This window comes from Serinus canaria, chromosome 4A, assembly GCF_022539315.1.
Source record: "Serinus canaria isolate serCan28SL12 chromosome 4A, serCan2020, whole genome shotgun sequence".
In the NCBI taxonomy this organism is placed as follows: domain Eukaryota; kingdom Metazoa; phylum Chordata; class Aves; order Passeriformes; family Fringillidae; genus Serinus; species Serinus canaria.
In genome coordinates this window covers 6563689-6580232 of record NC_066318.1, presented here as the reverse complement: position 1 = coordinate 6580232, position 16544 = coordinate 6563689, and the positions used below count along the sequence as shown (strand labels likewise).

General features: G+C 48.8%; 2 protein-coding genes across 6 annotated transcripts in view; one reads left to right on the top strand and one right to left on the bottom strand.

Annotated features, from left to right (window-relative positions):
* The window catches only part of LOC103824496 (integrator complex subunit 6-like), a 39659-nt gene extending 38563 nt beyond the window's left edge, over nt 1-1096 (top strand). For 2 of the 4 annotated variants that reach the window (XM_030228728.2, XM_030228726.2), the window contains one exon: nt 85-1096. In XM_030228728.2, the coding sequence (XP_030084588.1) occupies nt 85-184 (100 nt within the window). In that variant the 3' untranslated portion in view covers nt 185-1096. The remainder of the gene's footprint in view (nt 1-84) is intronic. The other 2 variants (XR_003944925.2, XR_003944924.2) reach the window with 2 other exon arrangements.
* An 11504-nt stretch (nt 1097-12600) lies between these two features.
* MMGT1 (membrane magnesium transporter 1) lies at nt 12601-16163 on the bottom strand. 2 transcript variants are annotated; one of them, XM_018924940.3, is made up of 4 exons: nt 16015-16163; nt 14961-15013; nt 14022-14125; nt 12601-13047 (listed from the first exon to the last, which is right to left on the bottom strand). In XM_018924940.3, exons 1-4 carry the CDS (start codon nt 16022-16024, stop codon nt 12885-12887), a joined length of 330 nt encoding a protein of 109 aa, XP_018780485.1. In that variant the 5' UTR covers nt 16025-16163; the 3' UTR covers nt 12601-12884. The 2 variants fall into 2 exon arrangements, with proteins under 2 accessions (XP_018780485.1, XP_030084916.1); XM_030229056.2 differs by lacking the exon at nt 16015-16163 and adding an exon at nt 15510-15636.
* Nucleotides 16164-16544: the final 381 nt, after the last annotated feature.

Genomic DNA, 16544 nt, shown 5'->3' with positions numbered 1-16544 from the left:
GATATTTCATGGCCAAACATTCTTGAGTTGTTCAACTGTATTTTTGGAAGAAGAAATTTATATTGCTCTCCCTCTATTTTGTAGGTTTAAAAAACGGGTCTTGATACAACACTTAGAGAGAATACTAGAGGAACTAGATTTCACCAGCCCACCCAACAGAGTTAATCATGTCAACAGCAGATAATAATGAACCAGCCAGAGGAATGTGGACCAGGAAAGAGTTTGCTGTGCCACAGAAGAGTGGAAGAGGACGTAGCTGCTGCCCTCACCATCTTGGCAGTCAAGTGATTTTACTGTCACAGTCTGAGAAGAAGCAGTGGAGCTTTAACTTTAAGAGCCTGATTCGGCAGAAGCTGGGCTATAACCTTAAGGATTTGCTATGAAAGGTGTGGCTTTTTCCTGTGGAGGGTGCTCTTTGCTCAACAGGCAAGAAGATAACCATTGCTGCCCCTCCTGCAGGTGATGAGAATTTACTGATTTGAACGCTGTCATTAGACATTTACGTGCTATAGGCAGCAGGTTGCACTAAAACGGGGCACTGTCAAATGCACACACTGTCTGCATCGTGGAGAGAGCCCGTGTGTTCCCAAAAAAACCCTCCCAGAAACACCTGCACTGGTAAAATTGCATGTTGCCACCACAGAGACAAGGGTCTTGTTCCCAAGAACTGCTAGCCATGCCTTTAAACTTGAGATTCAGTGTAGATTGAGAGTAAAGAAACTGCTATTGTGTTAATGAAAGCTAAAGACAGCCCTGTGACTGTTACCACCTGATGGTCACTAAACAATCTACCTCAGACTCTCTTCTGTTTTGTCTGCAGACATTATGAAAGTGCACCTGAGGCTTCCCAGGTCCCCGACTTCAGTTCTCTTTCATCCTGTGAGGAGGACGGAGATTCTTCAGGTGGCCTTGGCACACGCTGTGCTTTGGAAGCACTAAAAGGAAACGCTTTTAAAAACGTGTATTTTAATGTTCATACAAAAGAGATTATTTTGAACAGTATTGTTACCAGATCACTAATTTGATATTTTAACTGTATAAATTTTTTGGAACATATGTATATATAAAATAAACCATTTTATTAATTTTTAAGAAGTGCTAATCTGAGGAGTCTGTAGCGGGCAGCACTGAGTTCCTCCAGTTGTCTGTTACCATCAGACTGAGGATATTTTTGTAAAACCAGCTGAACCTGGTCTTTCACATCCTCACACACAGCTTGTGGTGTTAGCTGCAGAATGTGTTTGTGCCCTGGAGCAGCTGCCCAGGTGTCACTCAGCTTGGCCTCTGGGGTGCACATTTTTACTCAGTTTTGAGGGCTGTAAGTTCCAGTTTTCCAAACCCTCGGTTACCTGAGCTGGTATCATCTCCTGTGTTCCTCTTAACTATTTTGTCCAAAGGCAATTCCATATATGACAGAACATACAAAGAAGACTGAAGCCACCTGCATATAATTTTTTTGTCTCTCTAAAGCAGTACAGTACCAGTAATGTGCCAGTATGAAGTGGCTCTTGGGACGAGTGTGTGTTTTCAGTTGTTTGCTCATAACCTTCTCTGATCCTCTAACAGCTTTCTTTAAAAGACAGGTTAAAGTTGTGCTCGTGCTGACTTGTGCTCTTGGCCTAGTATGGGAAATATCCTAGGGATTCCAGTGAACTGTCCAGGCAGGGAAACAGATTTTCGTGGTAAGACTGTGCTTCTCTGTTCCTGCTGGTATTTTTAGTACAAACCAGCCTGTGAGACATCTTTTCCATCCACTCTCAAGCGGTGGCCTTGGTTTCCTTGGAAGATGCAGTTTGACCATTGGAATGGCACCAGTGAAATCCAAGAAGGAAATGAAATTCAAGAAGGAAATGAAATACAGCAACAGCAAATCTCTGTCACGGTGTATATGAATGAAGTGACATAGGAGAAGGCATTACTAGAATGTGCCCTGATTCTTAGAAGTAACTTTTATTCATCTATGCAGATGAATAAAATTGAATATTTATTTTAAAACCCACAAAATATTTATTTTAAAACCCATAAATTGAATATTTATTTTAAAACCCTTGAAATGATATAAAAGAGGATTTACTCTGTCAAATTTCATATAGCAGCTGTTTGTCACTGTGATGGACATCCCATGCCAAGTGTTGGACTCTTCTAAGGGATTTTATTTACAGAGGGTCAGATATACTGTGCATACCTCGTTGTAAAATGGCCTGGTTAAATGCATCAAGTTGCATGTAATGTGCTATTCTTGAAATAGTAGGTGATAAGAGGAGACAGCTTTCTTCCTTATAGTGGCTGTTTTAGTTTTCATCACTGATTCTAGAGACATTCACTTGATCATTGTGTGTCTGAGCAGGGGCTGGATTTTTCACTAGTGACCTTGGCAGTGTGTAAATCTGCTCTTTTGGTGGGATTCAATTGGCTGCCAAATCAGCTGCAGGGAGCTGGTAACTTCCATGCACTCATTTGGAATCTTGCACCTCAGAAGCTACAAAATATTCAAGTGCAAGCAGTGGGAATTTTCCCTGATCTCACCATTATTTTATCTGAATAGATTGAATCTGAGTTAGAATATTAGAGCAGCAGAAACCATGTAGTGAGCTGGACTTGAGTCTCCATAAGAAGGAACGAAGATGTCCTCAGGGGTTGTCAGTGTAGAGATGAAGAAAAAGGAGCAACACCAGTTGATGAAGCACACAGACAGCCCTGAATTCCACATGGAAATGGTTCATTTAGGAAGAAGCACAACTGGTTTAAGAAGATTCTTAAAGGAGAGAATTCCTTGTGAGCCAGACCCCAGTGCTGGATGTGGGTGGGACATGCATTGGACAAACACAGTCCCAAGCTGTGCTGGCAGGGACAGCTAAGAGAGCTGTCAGGCCTTGCCTTTCCTGGTACAGACCACAGCCCAGCAGCAAGAGCTCTGCCACCAGGGCTGTGACCTGTGTGACAGCTGGGCCTCTCACAGCAGGAGTGTCCCTCAGCAAGGGCTTAGGAGAGAGAATGGGTCACTGATGCATCCTGGAATTTGAAGCCTTTTGTGCTTTGCTCAAAACTTATATAAACAAGGGCTTAAACATGTAAGGTTGAAATACTGTGGCATAGTAGAACGTTGGGAAGTAGAGAAGAAATATGGTTTTATGTTTCCTGTAAGGAGCACTGCTTAACAATCTGAATTAACAAATTTAGCACTTGCCTTCTGTGGGTTGGAAGGGTTATGAGGCGCTTTGAAGCCTGGATACCTGTGTGAGTTTTGCTGCGTCTGAGGGTTTTCTCACCCTCTCTTTAACTGGGCCTCCTTAGTGCACGTTACCTTTACTTTTTCCCGTGTAGACATCAAGGGTTTTTCCTCCTAAGCCATGCAGCTCCCAGGCTGGTCACACTGGCAGGTGTCTGTTGGGTGCTGCTTTGAGGGTGCAGTGCATTTATGGTGGGCACGTGTATTCTTGCCCAGGTTTAACCAGCATCAGACAGTGATTGTCATCTTCCAAAATAGCAGAGGCTGTTACTGTGCTGTGCTTGACTGTTCTGTGGTCAAGCAACTTTATGTCTCCCTTTGCAGGAAACTGTAAAAAAAACCCTCAAACCTATTTTTTGTTTTTTGTTTTTTTTTTTTTTTTTTCATCTGGTAATTTTCTCCTGGTTCTTCTTCTAAACTGCCTGGCTGAAATGGCAGCAGCGTGGGCTGTTGAGTTTCATCTCTTTTGGTCTGTTCTTTAGTATCTACTAAGAAACTTCTGATGGAAAAATACAAGAAATGCATTACCTAACAGAAACAAATGGTTAAAAGAACCTGTAAAGCTCAATTACAGTGTTTCATACCAGCAGCATGGCAACATCACACCTTTAGCAAATGGACTTGAGAGTGCTTGTCTTGAGAATGTGCAACCTAGTTAAGCAGAAAACAAGGCCAAAGACATTTCAGATCTGGCAGACAAGAGGTTTGGCAGAGATCTGAAGGAAGGATGTTAGTCACTGGAATTAAAAGGATCGACTGCTTGCAGGTCTGCAAAAACAAGTTGAAGTCTATCCTAAGTGGAAAAGGAAGAAACTGGAGAAGAAGAATACCTTGGGATTTAGCAAAAATCTTCTGGCCTGCAGGAATTGTTAAGCTGTATTCTAAATCTGAATCTTGAGATCATTTCAAGGAGGATGGACTAAACAAAAAGTGTTGAACTTTCCTGAAATTATCCATTCAGTTGAGCTGCAACCTGGCTTGTTTCATCACTGAAAGACTGTTGGCTTGGCTTTGGCATTGGTGTTTTTCTTGTCTCAGTCTGTGGTGTGGTGTTGTCTCTTGGTAGTGGCTAAAGCAGTGTGGCAGGAGAGCCTTGTGGTTGTCCATGGAGCTGGAAATGCAGGCAGGGGCTGTGGGAAGAGTTGGTGGAAAAGGCAGGTGCTCCTTGTGTGCTGTGGGATGTGATTCAACTTCGCTTCTTCCATGTCAGCACCTTCATTTTAAAAGTGCACAAGATGCTTTTCAGGGCTGGGAGCACAGATCTGATGCCTTGAGCAGCTGATTACTCAGAGTTCAGAGGATGGATGTGCCAAGGAAGGAGTTAAATTGTTGTACAGACTTGTACAGCCTCGTGGTAAATTCTGGAGGATGTTTCCATAGGCAGTGGAAGAACTGAGCTGCACATGCCTTCACCCACACGGCTTTGCCAGGAATGGGGACTGCTGGTACCATGTAAGGAAAATTGCCCTTCACCAGGAGCTGGGAAGTGCTCAAAGCAGCTGCATATTTCTTCAGATTTTGAGCTCGGGATGAAACTCTCAAGCAATTTATATTGAAGTCCAGAAGAATAGTTTGGCCTGGGAAAGGTGTTGGAATGCAAACCTCAGATGAGATTTTTGCTGGAGATCTGATGTTCTTGAGAGCTTGAGGAAGTTTACTCTTTACATTTGCAGTGAGAATTTGATAGCTGTTTCCTAGTCCTGGACCATCTCCAGCTGCAGTGGAAGTAGCTGGATCCTTGGCACTTGTATATGCTTGCTGTCATCTCCATCACTGTCACTCCTCTAATGTAAACAGTCTTGCATAATGTCCCTTCAAATTTTGGACACCTCTGGCAATTTGCTGAATCTCAGTGCTCCACTTGCCACTGCTGAGCAGCTGGTAGGAGGGACAGAGCTTTTTGGGAATGATCCCCATGGTGTGTGCTCATTTACAAAGTACTTAGAGCAAAGCCCTGCAGGATGCTCTGCAGGAAGGAGAGGATTATAAAGCATTTTGGTAGTTGTTAGGGCAAAGCTCTTTTTTGCATGGTCAGCCTGTTTCTTGTCATTTACTCCAGAGTAGGTGTATATTTTAATGTTAAATTGTATTTGTAACTGTTTAATATGTAGACTATATCAAAGAGGTTCAGTTTTTTGTAAAGGATGGAGTTGGGAGACCTCCCCCCTTGCTTCATCATGCAGCTGTGATCCACATCCTTGTGCAGAGGTGGCCCTTGCAGAGAAGGATGCTGGGCTGTGCTCAGGTTTTCCACAGGGAGGGACTGCTCTGGAACCATTCCAGGTCTTGGATCAGTGGCAGTAGGCAAGTGGGGCTGATGAGGTGGTGGTAGCAGTGTGAGCAGTTCCTGTCTGGGCACAACTTTGAGAGCTGAGGAGGCTGTTGGGGTATTTGGGGTTTGATCACCACAGGTCTGGTCTGCTGTAGTGGCTGCCTGATCCCTTGGCACTGGGTGTCTCAGGGATCAAGGGTGCTTTCCTAAGTAGGACAGAAATAAAAATGAGCCCCGTTCCCCAACACTAGAAGTGATTAAAAAAAAAGGCATTTTGCTGATTGCAGATGATTATAATGCAGCTGTTCGACAGTGACATCCCAGCCATGGAAAAATAACATTGATTCTTTGAGCTGTTTTCCAGTCTGCACAGCATATTAAAACCCTTCATGCACAGCTGGCACATTTAACTTTGATTACGTTGTTGAAGTGACTGATCTGAGAGCAGCCTGGATCCCAGCTGCTTTCAGAATTTGAGAATAAGATTGTTCCAATTCATCTGCAGTTGGTTATTTTGGAAGAGAGACAAGCTATCTTGAGCACTTTTAGGGCTGCTAATTAAAGTCTTGTGGCTCTCCTCTGAGAGTGTCTTTAAAGATGGATAGAGGGACTTACCCAAGGTCATATAGTGTATCACTAATGAAGATGATTATAAAATCTGTGCCCTAATTTGGTCTTGTACACTTGAATTATTTCCTTGGTGTGGACAGTCCCACCACAAACCAACACACTGGCTGCTGGGCTCTTGTATGTCAGTGGGCTCCTTTCTCCCTGTGGTCTCCCACCTGGGTCTGGCATGGGAGCAGTGTGAGGTGGAGGCAGGACAGGCTCCCAGCTGCTTCCACACAGAGGTGGCTGCAGTGGGTGCCTTTTGGCTTCAAGTGTGCTTTTGGGGCTGGAAAAAAGCAGGAGTTTGGAAAGGAAGGTAGGAGGACTGCAGAGAAGCTGTCCAAACCTTTTGGCACTTGTGGTGGTGCTGCCTCTTTGTTAGAGTTTGGCTTCTGACCTGAGCTGCTCCAGCACCTTTTCCAGCTCGGTGAAAGCACATTTTGAAATTCCCCTGGCATCCCTGGGTTCAGGGCTCCTCCCTCTGCACACACAGAACTTAGAAGCTGCTATCCAAAATGATCATTAGTGGAAAAGGAGACGGTGGGGGAGACTCGGGAGCTCTGGAAGAGGCTGTTTTAAGTGTATCACATCCATCAAACCCTCCCACAGGAGTTCTGTCAGAGAGCAGGAATGGCAGGAGCTGGATGTGGGCAGGGCATGCTGGGGCTCGGTGAGCTGGGAGGGCTCTCACAGAGCTAGCTGCTGCTGCGGCAGTGCCTGCGGCTTCCAGCAGGTGAAACGGGGTCAGAGCGACTCCTGGGAACTGTGAGTTCCCGGAGGAAAGGCAGCTCCTGGTGAGTCACGGCCCAGGCTGCGATGGGAAATGGTTGCTGGATAATAGGGTGAGCGATGGTGGTGGCTTTTCTTCACGCATCAGGACCCTGAGGAGGTTCTGACCTTGTGGGGCAGCTAAAAGCTGGTTTTTGTCTGGGTTCCAGGTGGCCAAAGGTGAATTCCTGCAAATGTAGATACAACAGGCCCTCCTTCCCAGGGTATGCCTTGCACCCCTGGCTCTGGTGTACCCACTGTTGTAGGGAGAAGGGGTTGTGAAGGTAAGGAGATGAAAGGGACAGCTCTTGCTATGATAGGAAAGCAGAAGGAGGTTGAAAACCTTTCCCTGTTATGTTCAGTCATGAGGTGGGAGCTCTGAGGGACTGAGCAGTGGTGAGTTTGGGAGGTTGGTGCTGTGCTCAGTGCGAGGCTGGCATGGGGCCCTGTGAAGGGGTTTTGTGCTGATGGAGTGCTCTGCTGTGTCTGGAGCTCATCTGTCCTGACTCACTTCTTATTTCACTGCTCATGTTTTGACTTGCGCTTCATCTCTGTGGAGCATCCCATTGCTCTGCTCTCGGAATGTGGTGGGGTTGAGCTTCAGGTCTGCCCCTTTCAAGCTCTGCAGCACAAGAAGCAAAGGCAGAGAAAAAAGTGCCTTGGGACTCCCCTGCCCACTGCTCCCATGCTGGGAGACAGCTCAGGCTGTTTCCATGGTTGTCCTCCCTGCCAGCCCAGGACACCCCAAGGCAGCAGCATGGCCATGGCCGTGCTTGGCCACCAGCAGAGCGGGGTTTTTAACCAGCCCTGGTTTATCCTACAGGTGCATCCTGTAGGATACGTGGGTCCCTCCCATGGATATTATCATGGGCCTCACTCTGCTGTGGATTTCCCTTTGTGATCTGAAGCTGCTGTATTTAAACAGGTATGGAAGGAGCAGCTGGCTCCAGCTTCAGACTGGTGGCAGTGACTTTGAAATTGTGCCACCATCTCCAAGGTCCCTCAGCAGGGATCTGTGTGTGACAGGAGGCTGTAGAGCAACATGGTGGCCTTGGGCAAGGAGGGGGCATTATCTGACCCCTTCTCTCCCCTCCATGTGCTTTGCATTGTGCTGGGGAGGTAGTGCCTTACTGGGGGCTCAGCCAGACCTGTGGGTGCCTTGGAGGCTTCAGTAATGGCCCAGGGAGTGACAGCCTGGTGTGGATGTGGAGAACAGGAGGTCCTCTTTGGCCTGCCTGCCAAACTGACCACACCAAAACTGATTTGGGCTGCGTCCTGTTTTGTGCACTTCTGCTTCAGCCTTTGCTGTGCACAGAGGATGCTCCTCCTGCATCCTGCACTGGAGCAGAAACCTCCTGGGGCAGGGACAGGGGATTCTTGAGCAGCCTGTGGCTCTGGGGACATCAGCACTGGCCTTTTGTGGCTGGCACTGAACTGCTCTAAAATACACAGCAGAAATACTGTGGGTGAGGAGGGGAATATTTTCTTTCCTTCTATTATTTTTTTTCTGAAATGCAAAGTGAAGTGCCCCTGCAGCACAGCCTGCCTCAGGCAGATCCCGGGGAAACTGGTTCAGCCAGCACCAGTCTGGGCAGGGAGGGCACTGACAGTGCTGGGTGCTCTGCCTGGCAGCACTGGGGTTTGAACTGGGAATAAACATCCACATCTCCCTGTGTGGGGCGCTGTGGGTTCCCCAGGACCACTGGAATAGGGTGAGCCATCGATAATCCAAATGTCACCTTTTATTTATTTTTTTTCCATCTCCCTTCCTATTAAAATGGCCTGGGAAGCTGTGACACCACACAGCCTGGGTCCCTGCCAAGGAGCCCTGGGGCTTGTGTTCCTGCTCACACTGCCAGACTCCTGGCTGCCTCGCTGCTCTGTGAACTCCCATTTGCCTTTCTTGGCTGGAAAAAGGATTAAGTTAGCAGGACAGGAAAATTAATTAGCTGCCATTTTAAGGATGTAGCTTTCGTCGCAGTCCGAAGTGTTTGGAAATGGCATTGTGTCACTGAGACCAAGCTGGGGTTGATTAAAAGGCTTTTACCTGCCGGAATATCAGATTTATTTCTGCCAGGGTTCTGCCCCTGGTGATTACGGCTTCAAGGTGAACCTCAAGGCCAAATCCAAGGAGTGTTTTGCCTTTGCTGTTAGTTCTGGCTGTGGAAAGCTGGTACCAAAGTCTTTTCTGCTTGTTTAACATTCAAAATAGTCTTGCTTTGCCCTTCCCCTCTGCAGGCAGCCTGCCAGTCTGGCACAGCCTGGCTGGGACAGCAGGGAACTGCAGAGCTGCAGCTTCCCTGCCCGGCTGGGGGGCTTCCCACTGGGAGCCCGGGGGCAGCACTGTGGTCCTGGATGCTGCAGGGTGAGCTACAGCCTTCCCAAATTGTCTGGTGGAAATCTGCTGCTGTTGATGCAGGTGGCAAAAGGGAGCAGAAATGGTGCCACCCTTGGTGGGGGGCTGTATCCAGCTGGAGGATGTCCCCACAGAAATGTCCTTGCTGAAGGTGTTAGAGATAGAGAAGGGCAGATCTGCTGCAGTGTGGTGAAGTGGGAGAGAACCCAAACCATGGGAAGCAAGTGATAAGGAAGCCAAAAATCATTTTAGGGTTAGAAAATAATAGTAATTCCCTGCTTTCTTCAGCAAGGGGGACTGTGGGTGCTCCAGAGCACCTGGAAGGGGCCATGAGCTGCCAGCTTTCCCAAGAAAGCTGTGCTCCAGCTTTGGGCAGCAGTGGGGCGTGGAGCACAGGGGAGCAGACTGCAGCGATGGCTCTGTCTGGGACACACAGAGGGGACACATCAGATGTGCAACCAGGAGGGATTTCCACACATGGTGCTGCATTTCAGCCCTCACTGACCTCTAGAATAAGTGCTTCTGCCAGCTGCTGCACTCCCATTCAAGCCTCACATGGAAGGGCTGCAGAGTGACCAATCTCTGACACAAACCTGTCCCCATGCCCCCACCTGCAAGAGTGCAAATGACTGCTGCCCTCCTTAGCAATTCCCCACTGAGCTCTCATGCAATAATTCAAAAACCCAGCAAAATTAATGCAGATTAAAGCTGCTACTTCAGCAATGAATGGAAATTACCAGCACATATTTTTATTTTACTATTTAATGTAGTAGAAATATCACGGCTTGTAGCCAAAGCAATTCAAGATGTGACGGCTGTAAATGTGCATTGGGCGAGGCTGGAAACTCTCCAGTCTAATTCAAGAAACTCTTGGCTCGATTCTTGCTTTGCTTTTGAAGAAGAGAAGCTCATCTCTGAAAAACCCCATGCTGCAAGGTAAGCACAAGGTGGCTTTGAGAGCTGGTTAAGGTGCCCCTTCCCAAAACAGTTTCACTGTTGTTCTCCCCTTGTGTGCTGTCCTGGATGCAGAACTGCAGCAGCACAGAAAGCAGATGAGAGGTGAGTCTGCTGCTCTCTCTGGTGCAATCCTGATGGATATTGTAGTTGAGCAAGCTCCTCCAGTGCTTTGCTAACTTTTCAACCTCCCCCAGTGGAAAAGCAGAGCAAGGAGTGAAAAGTGATCTTGCTCAAGTCCAGGATTTTAACTATCGCCAGCCCTGGGAGCAGCCCAAGTGTTTCCCCCAGTGACTGTTGCAACACCAGACCTTGCAGGAGCCTGTCCCGTGGGCTGGCAGGGTAGATTAGCACATGGTAGAAAAGCCTTTACTGTGGTTAAACTGAAGACAGAAAATATGTCAGCTCTGCCAGAGAGGATGACGAGGAGCCTCAAAGGCAAGCAGATCTCCAGGCTGGTAATATTTCCCTCCTCAGTGTTTTACTCAGCTACTTGCAGCTATTTTGATCCCCCCTCTTCTGATCTTATCTCCCACTAATGAACACCAGGCCAGACAGCACCCTCACACAGAGCTGCCATAATTAAGACAATCACTTCATGTCAGTGCTGGGCAGTCACTTTGAAATAGTCATTCACCAGGGATTTACTGCAGCAGGCTACAGGATGGTCAGAAACAAACAAACAAACAAACACTTTAAGGATATCAATTTTTATTTGACATTGTGAGATCAATAAGAAAAAATAATTTGTACAGCTTTGTGATAGAACCGCTGCTGCTGCAGAGTGAGGCTACTCCTCACAGAAGGGCCCTGGGGCAGCCCCGGGGTGCTCCCAGCAGGACCTGCTCTGAGCAGCAGGTGATGTTCTCCACCTCCCTGTCCCAGCAGCACCTCACACCTCAGGCAGGTCCTGCAGCCTTCCAGCAGCACAAATGGGGCTTCTCAGATGTTTTGTGTGAGCAGCTCTGCTCTAAGGCCCTCTGCAAAGGGCTCAATGCAACCACGGCTGCAGAACCTGTCTATGACAGCAGTTACTGAGCTCCTGCTGTGCTTCTCCCTCCCTCTGCTAATTCTGCCTCTCCTCTGCCCCACAAGGTCACCAGGCCCATGTTCAGCCTCCCCTCTGTGCCAGCCCTGCTCCCCAAGGGAACAGCTCTGTCCACAGTGGAGGAATGACCCAAAACTACTTCTGAGGCCTTTGGTGCTGGCAGGAGCTGATTTGTGACACCAGCAAGAGGGGAACCAGGACACTTTAGGAACTAATCTTGCAGCTCAGATGCTTTCAGCTGGCAGAGTAACCCTTTCTAATCAAACCCAGGTGCTTAAGAGTGATTGTAGAGCAGCAGCCACGGATATTGCTCGAGCACTGGGGCACCCACTCCATAGGATGGGCAGAGCTAGAAAAAGAGACTTCGGTTTACACAGTATTTTTGCCAAGCTTTTTGCCTTTGACAGTTTTTAACAGTTAAAAAAAAAATACCAAACACAACTCAACAGATGCCAGGACAAAAGGCTGAGTTTCCACCGTGTCAGTGAAACATCCTCCAACCAGGCCAAATTCTTGCTGGCCCCACCAGTATCTCGACCTACCCTCCCTCTGCTGCATCAGGGAGGTGAAAAGCCAGAGCAAGAGAGATTTTAGCATTGATTCAGCCCCTGAGGGGGGGATAAGAATTTAGACATAAGTAAGAGTTACAGACAGTATGATCAGTTCTAATACATGAAATCAAGACAGTAATATTAAATCAACAAGGGGCTCACTAGAAAAATCAAGGTGGAAGGCTCTGTTGGCAGAAAAGGGGTGGCTGTCCTGGATTAGTGCCAGCAAACAGAGCAAGCTGCTGGACCCTACCCCTGGATCACTCACAGAAGGGACAGTTCTTACTGATACTTAAATATGAAGATGACTTGGAGGTTGTACCTGGCTCCAATGCCATGTTCAGCATGCACACAACATTCAGCATTCCCCAGTTCACAGCTGGAGAACGTGGAGTGTGGCAGATGAGCTGAGCTGCTTCCCCACACCAGCACCAATGCACAGCCACAGCCCAGGCAGCCTGGGGCAACTCACACGAAACAAAGGAGGGCAACGAGGAAATAACGTGGTAGTGAAAAATCAGGAAAAAAAGAGTAACCCTTCACTCAACTGTTTTTCAGCATTGTAAAAAAAATAAAAATGAAAGCAATCTCTTTGAGTTCCCCTGCCACACCATGCTGGTGTCCCACAGGCATTCTAGGATCAGGTGCTGCTCCTTTTCCTGCTGTTCAGTGATGCAGTGCACACAGCATTTCAGAGGGGATCCACAGACTGTAGTGCAAGCAAACTGAGAAAATAAATACACTCAAACATTCCCTCCTGTCAAAGAACATTAATTGCAGGAAAAACTAGCTTGCTTTTTGTTTTAACTGAAGTTAAGTTAGCTGCAACTCGTTTTAATATCTGAAACTTTGAAGATGTGTTTCACAGCATAACTGTAGAATTTACACTGCATTGCCAATCCACAATTCAGTCTTTCTCATTAACAGTGTACAAAGAAGGTCATTAGTTTATATATATATATTTATATATATATATATTTTATAAAGTCTGGAAGATCAATATAAATACTGCTCCAGAAATTAAAAAAAGTGTTTACATCCCCGGCTTGAATATTACATCTCAGTGTCCTGGGTTATTGGTATCATCTGTAAAAGTCTTAGCGGCGCAGAGGTTCAAGTTTTCGAAATTTCAGTGCCGAGCTGGATGACAAAGCATCTTGGTTTGAAGAAGAATTCACTGTGTCTGGGGACTGGAACAACACTCTACCACGATGATTAAATACATAAAAAGATGGATGGTTCCTTAATGTGTCAAATGTCCTTCAAAATAAATGCAAAAAGCCAAGGTTAATACTCTCTCAGAGCAGGGAGTTTAGGACAGTCAGCCCGAGGCCTATTGACTTTAGACACAAGAATACAAGTTTTCAATCCAAACTCTTGCTCGCTTTTAAGTTTCCTAAACTAAACCAATGAGGAAATACACAGTTGTGAAAAAGACCACAAGATGTCCACGTGACAAACTTCCCCTTCCTCTCTGGAGCCAATGGGCAGCCTGTGGGTGATGCTGCAGACACACCAGGTGCCAGCCTTTGCTCAGCCATCACTTGTGTTAACACCTTGATGATGCTCAGCTTTCCATCCCCCTGGATGTCTCATGCCAAAAGCTTTAGGTGAACACTGAAATACAATTATGTCAACTTTTTCACTTCCCATACTTCCCTGTGGTTTTGGAAATGGCCTGAGAGGCAATGCCTGCCCATCCAATTTCCTGTCAGAACCACAGAATATTCTGAGTTGGAAGGGACCCTTAAGGATCATTGAGTCCAACTCCAAGGTGAATGGCTTATAAAGCAGCTGAACCTACGATCTTGGCATGCTATAATCAACTATCCTCTTCAAAACCTTGGTCCAAAATCCCTTATTTTCTGAAAGTCTTACAGATGTCCTGCCTGGAATATACTGTGTGAGACTCCAGTGACTCAGATTTGCAGTCAGAGACCTTATCATGACTGCAGGTGGTGATTCCTGAGCTCTACTTCCACCTGCACATTTCATTCCTCTACCAAGTCTGCACAGCAGGATTTCAGATGAGGAAATGCAAGAAGTTTATCTGATTTCTGCCTGTTATCTAACTCCCCCTAAAACTCAAGACACTGTTGGCTTTTGCAAGCGTGGCTGTTCCCCTGGGGTCACTGCCTACAGCATGCATTGAAGGACTGACCTAAAGATGAGCGATTTCAGTTTGTACAGAGAAGCAGATACTGGTGTGTACAAAAAGAAGAAATAAAACATACTTATTTTTGAGTTCTGAAGTGGCATCCATGTCTTTAAACTCCCCTGCAATATGTGCTATCCCATAGCAGGTGACTGCGAAGGCCAGCAGAGTCTGCAGGACTATCTGCAACAGAGGGAGCACAGTGCAACACACACATCACCAGCTGTTCTGCACATTTACCAAAAAACTCAGCTTTCACCCAGGATCTCTGGTGCTTTTCATCCAGTGACAGCAAACAGAGGCGGGCAATCCAGCACTGGGGAAAGTGAGGCACAGGACAATTAAAATTCCCTCCTATTTGCAAGCAGAGCTCCAGCTGCCCCTGCACAGGTCTGGGTTGCACCAAGTGAATTGACTCACACGGCTCCTCAGCAAGAGCCTGAGACCAAACCCTGTGTTCTGTGCTCTCCAGGACCCAAATTCCTGCCAGGAACACTGAGGAGCCCTGGGCCAGGCACCGTGCCTGGCTCTCCTGGGCACCTGATCTCCCTGCCCTTCTGATTAAGGAGAGAGGGAACAGATAAGTGAAGTGGAAATTTGAAAAGCAAGCAAATAAAGCAAATAAAATCCCCCTTCCTGAAGCAGGTCATGCTAGGATCAGCTACAGCGGATAAACACGTGTCAGCCACCCAGAGCCAGAGGGTGCAGGATGTTTATGCTGCAAAGGAGGTGATGGATGCAAAAGCTCTCTGAGCTACATCCAGGGAATCCTGGACAAGATACTCCATGCCTGTTAAAAGAGAGGGAGGTCTGGATCTGGGTTTTGGTTTCACTGACAGCTATAACACACTCAGGAAGTTGGGATGAAAAGTGTGGTTCTTTTTGACAGTGGGAGCTCCACTGAAAGTGCAGCTTAAAAACTACTTTATCCTTTATGCTTGCCTAGCACATTAAGAGGAAGTAATTGTGAGACTAAACCACGCCACAGTTACACCTTTCGCACACTGCAAAAACTTACATCTATGGGCAACGTTTCATCTTCCTTTTCTGTCAACCTCATGTAAGAGCGATCTACAAAACAGAAACACAGGCACGCATCAAACACTCTCTGCACGCAAACAAACAACCCGGCAACACGAACCCCTAGGGAAACGGCTGCAGAGCCACGCGGCAGCCTGACCCTCCCCGGCAGCCGGGCCGCCCCCGGTGCCGCCGCTCCGGAGCACGGCCGGTCCCCCCGCAGGTAGCCGGGAGGGAGCGGGCGGTGCGGACCGGGGGCAGCAGCACGGCAGAGGCCAGGCTGAAACTGCGACCCGGCGGGCGGCAGCTCCCCCTTCCCACCCTCCGTTTTTCCCTCCCTTCTCGGCTGCTGAGGGGCGAGCCCCGCGCTCCCCCGGGAGCTCCGCTCTCCCCGCAGCCCGGCCCCAAGGGCAGGGCCGCCCCCGCCGGCGGGCCCGCGCCTCAGGACGATGATGATGCTGGCCCGGCCCGGCCCCCGCCCCGGGAACTCTCCGTCGGCCGTGCGGGGATGCCGGTGCCCCGGAGCGCCCCCCCGACGGTGACTCACGCTGCGCCGCCGAGAAGGCCGCGTGTGCCAGGGCGAACAGGCCGAGCCCCACCAGCCCCTTCCACACCGACCCCGCCGCCATAGCCGCCCGCCGCCGCCAGGGCGCCCCGGCGCGCGATGATGGCGTCACCAGGGGGGCGGAGCCAGACCGCGCCCGAGGAGAGCGGGCGTGCGGAGGAGGCGTGGCCTCAGCGGCAGGGGGCGGGGCCAACCCGCCGCTTTCCCACGCTGGGCCATTGATAAATGCCAGGGATGGGCCTGGGGGGCGGCTGAGGGAGATGGGGTCGATCGACCCCCCGAACAGGCCTCTTCCCTCCACCGGGCCAGGCCGGATCCCTCCCAGCCGAAAACAGAGCGGTACGGCCAGCGGTACCCGAGTTAATGTCTACTTTCCACGTGTTTAACCTCAAAGCTTGAGAGACCGGTGCAAGCAAAAACTGGGCGAAGGGATGCCCCTGGCCGAGTCAGGCATGGGGCAAAGCAAGGAAACACTAGGGTCACGCACAGCCAAGCATCCCGGGTCTTCCACGCCTCCAAGGCACTAAGGCAATTCTTGCCTTAGTGGACGTCTCCTACAAGTCACCTTTAAGTTGATCACTGGCATTTATTGCAACTCTTGACCCACCAGCTCCACGCATCCCGCCTCTATTTCTAAGTAAAAAAGGTGGGAAGTTTACCCTGACCCCACTTCGGGGCTGACAGCGACTCTAGGCACCAAAAACACGCCTTGGTACGGTCTGAAGGCACGACCAGGATCCTCCTGGAACCCGTGTCCCCATGAGCCGGGGTGTGCCCTGCAGGACATCCCTCCCAAGCACCTCGCGCACAAACCTAACCCGCACTAAACCACCCTGCACCAATTCCGTCTGGGGATTTCTTCCCTCTTGCAAACCCCCCTGAACTCCGATCGCCTTCCCCCTTCTCCGTCCCTCGCATCCCGTTCCCTCGGACTCGTCCCAGCCTCCCCAGGGTTCACGGCAGCCCCCGGCGCCCCTTTCCCCTCAAACCCCGCCTCAGGAGCTCCTCGACACCGCC

What these genes read in the sequence shown, in the direction of transcription:
- MMGT1 (XM_030229056.2), bottom strand. Translation starts at nt 15,591, where the DNA reads ATGGCGGCGGGGTCGGTGTGGAAGGGGCTGGTGGGGCTCGGCCTGTTC. An exon ending in ATGAAACGTTGCCCATAGAT is followed by an intron (nt 14,126 to 14,960) that starts GTAAGTTTTTGC and finishes CCTCTGTTGCAG; the next exon opens with ATAGTCCTGCAGACTCTGCT. An exon ending in ACTTCAGAACTCAAAAATAA is followed by an intron (nt 13,048 to 14,021) that starts GTATGTTTTATT and finishes TTTATTTTGAAG; the next exon opens with GACATTTGACACATTAAGGA.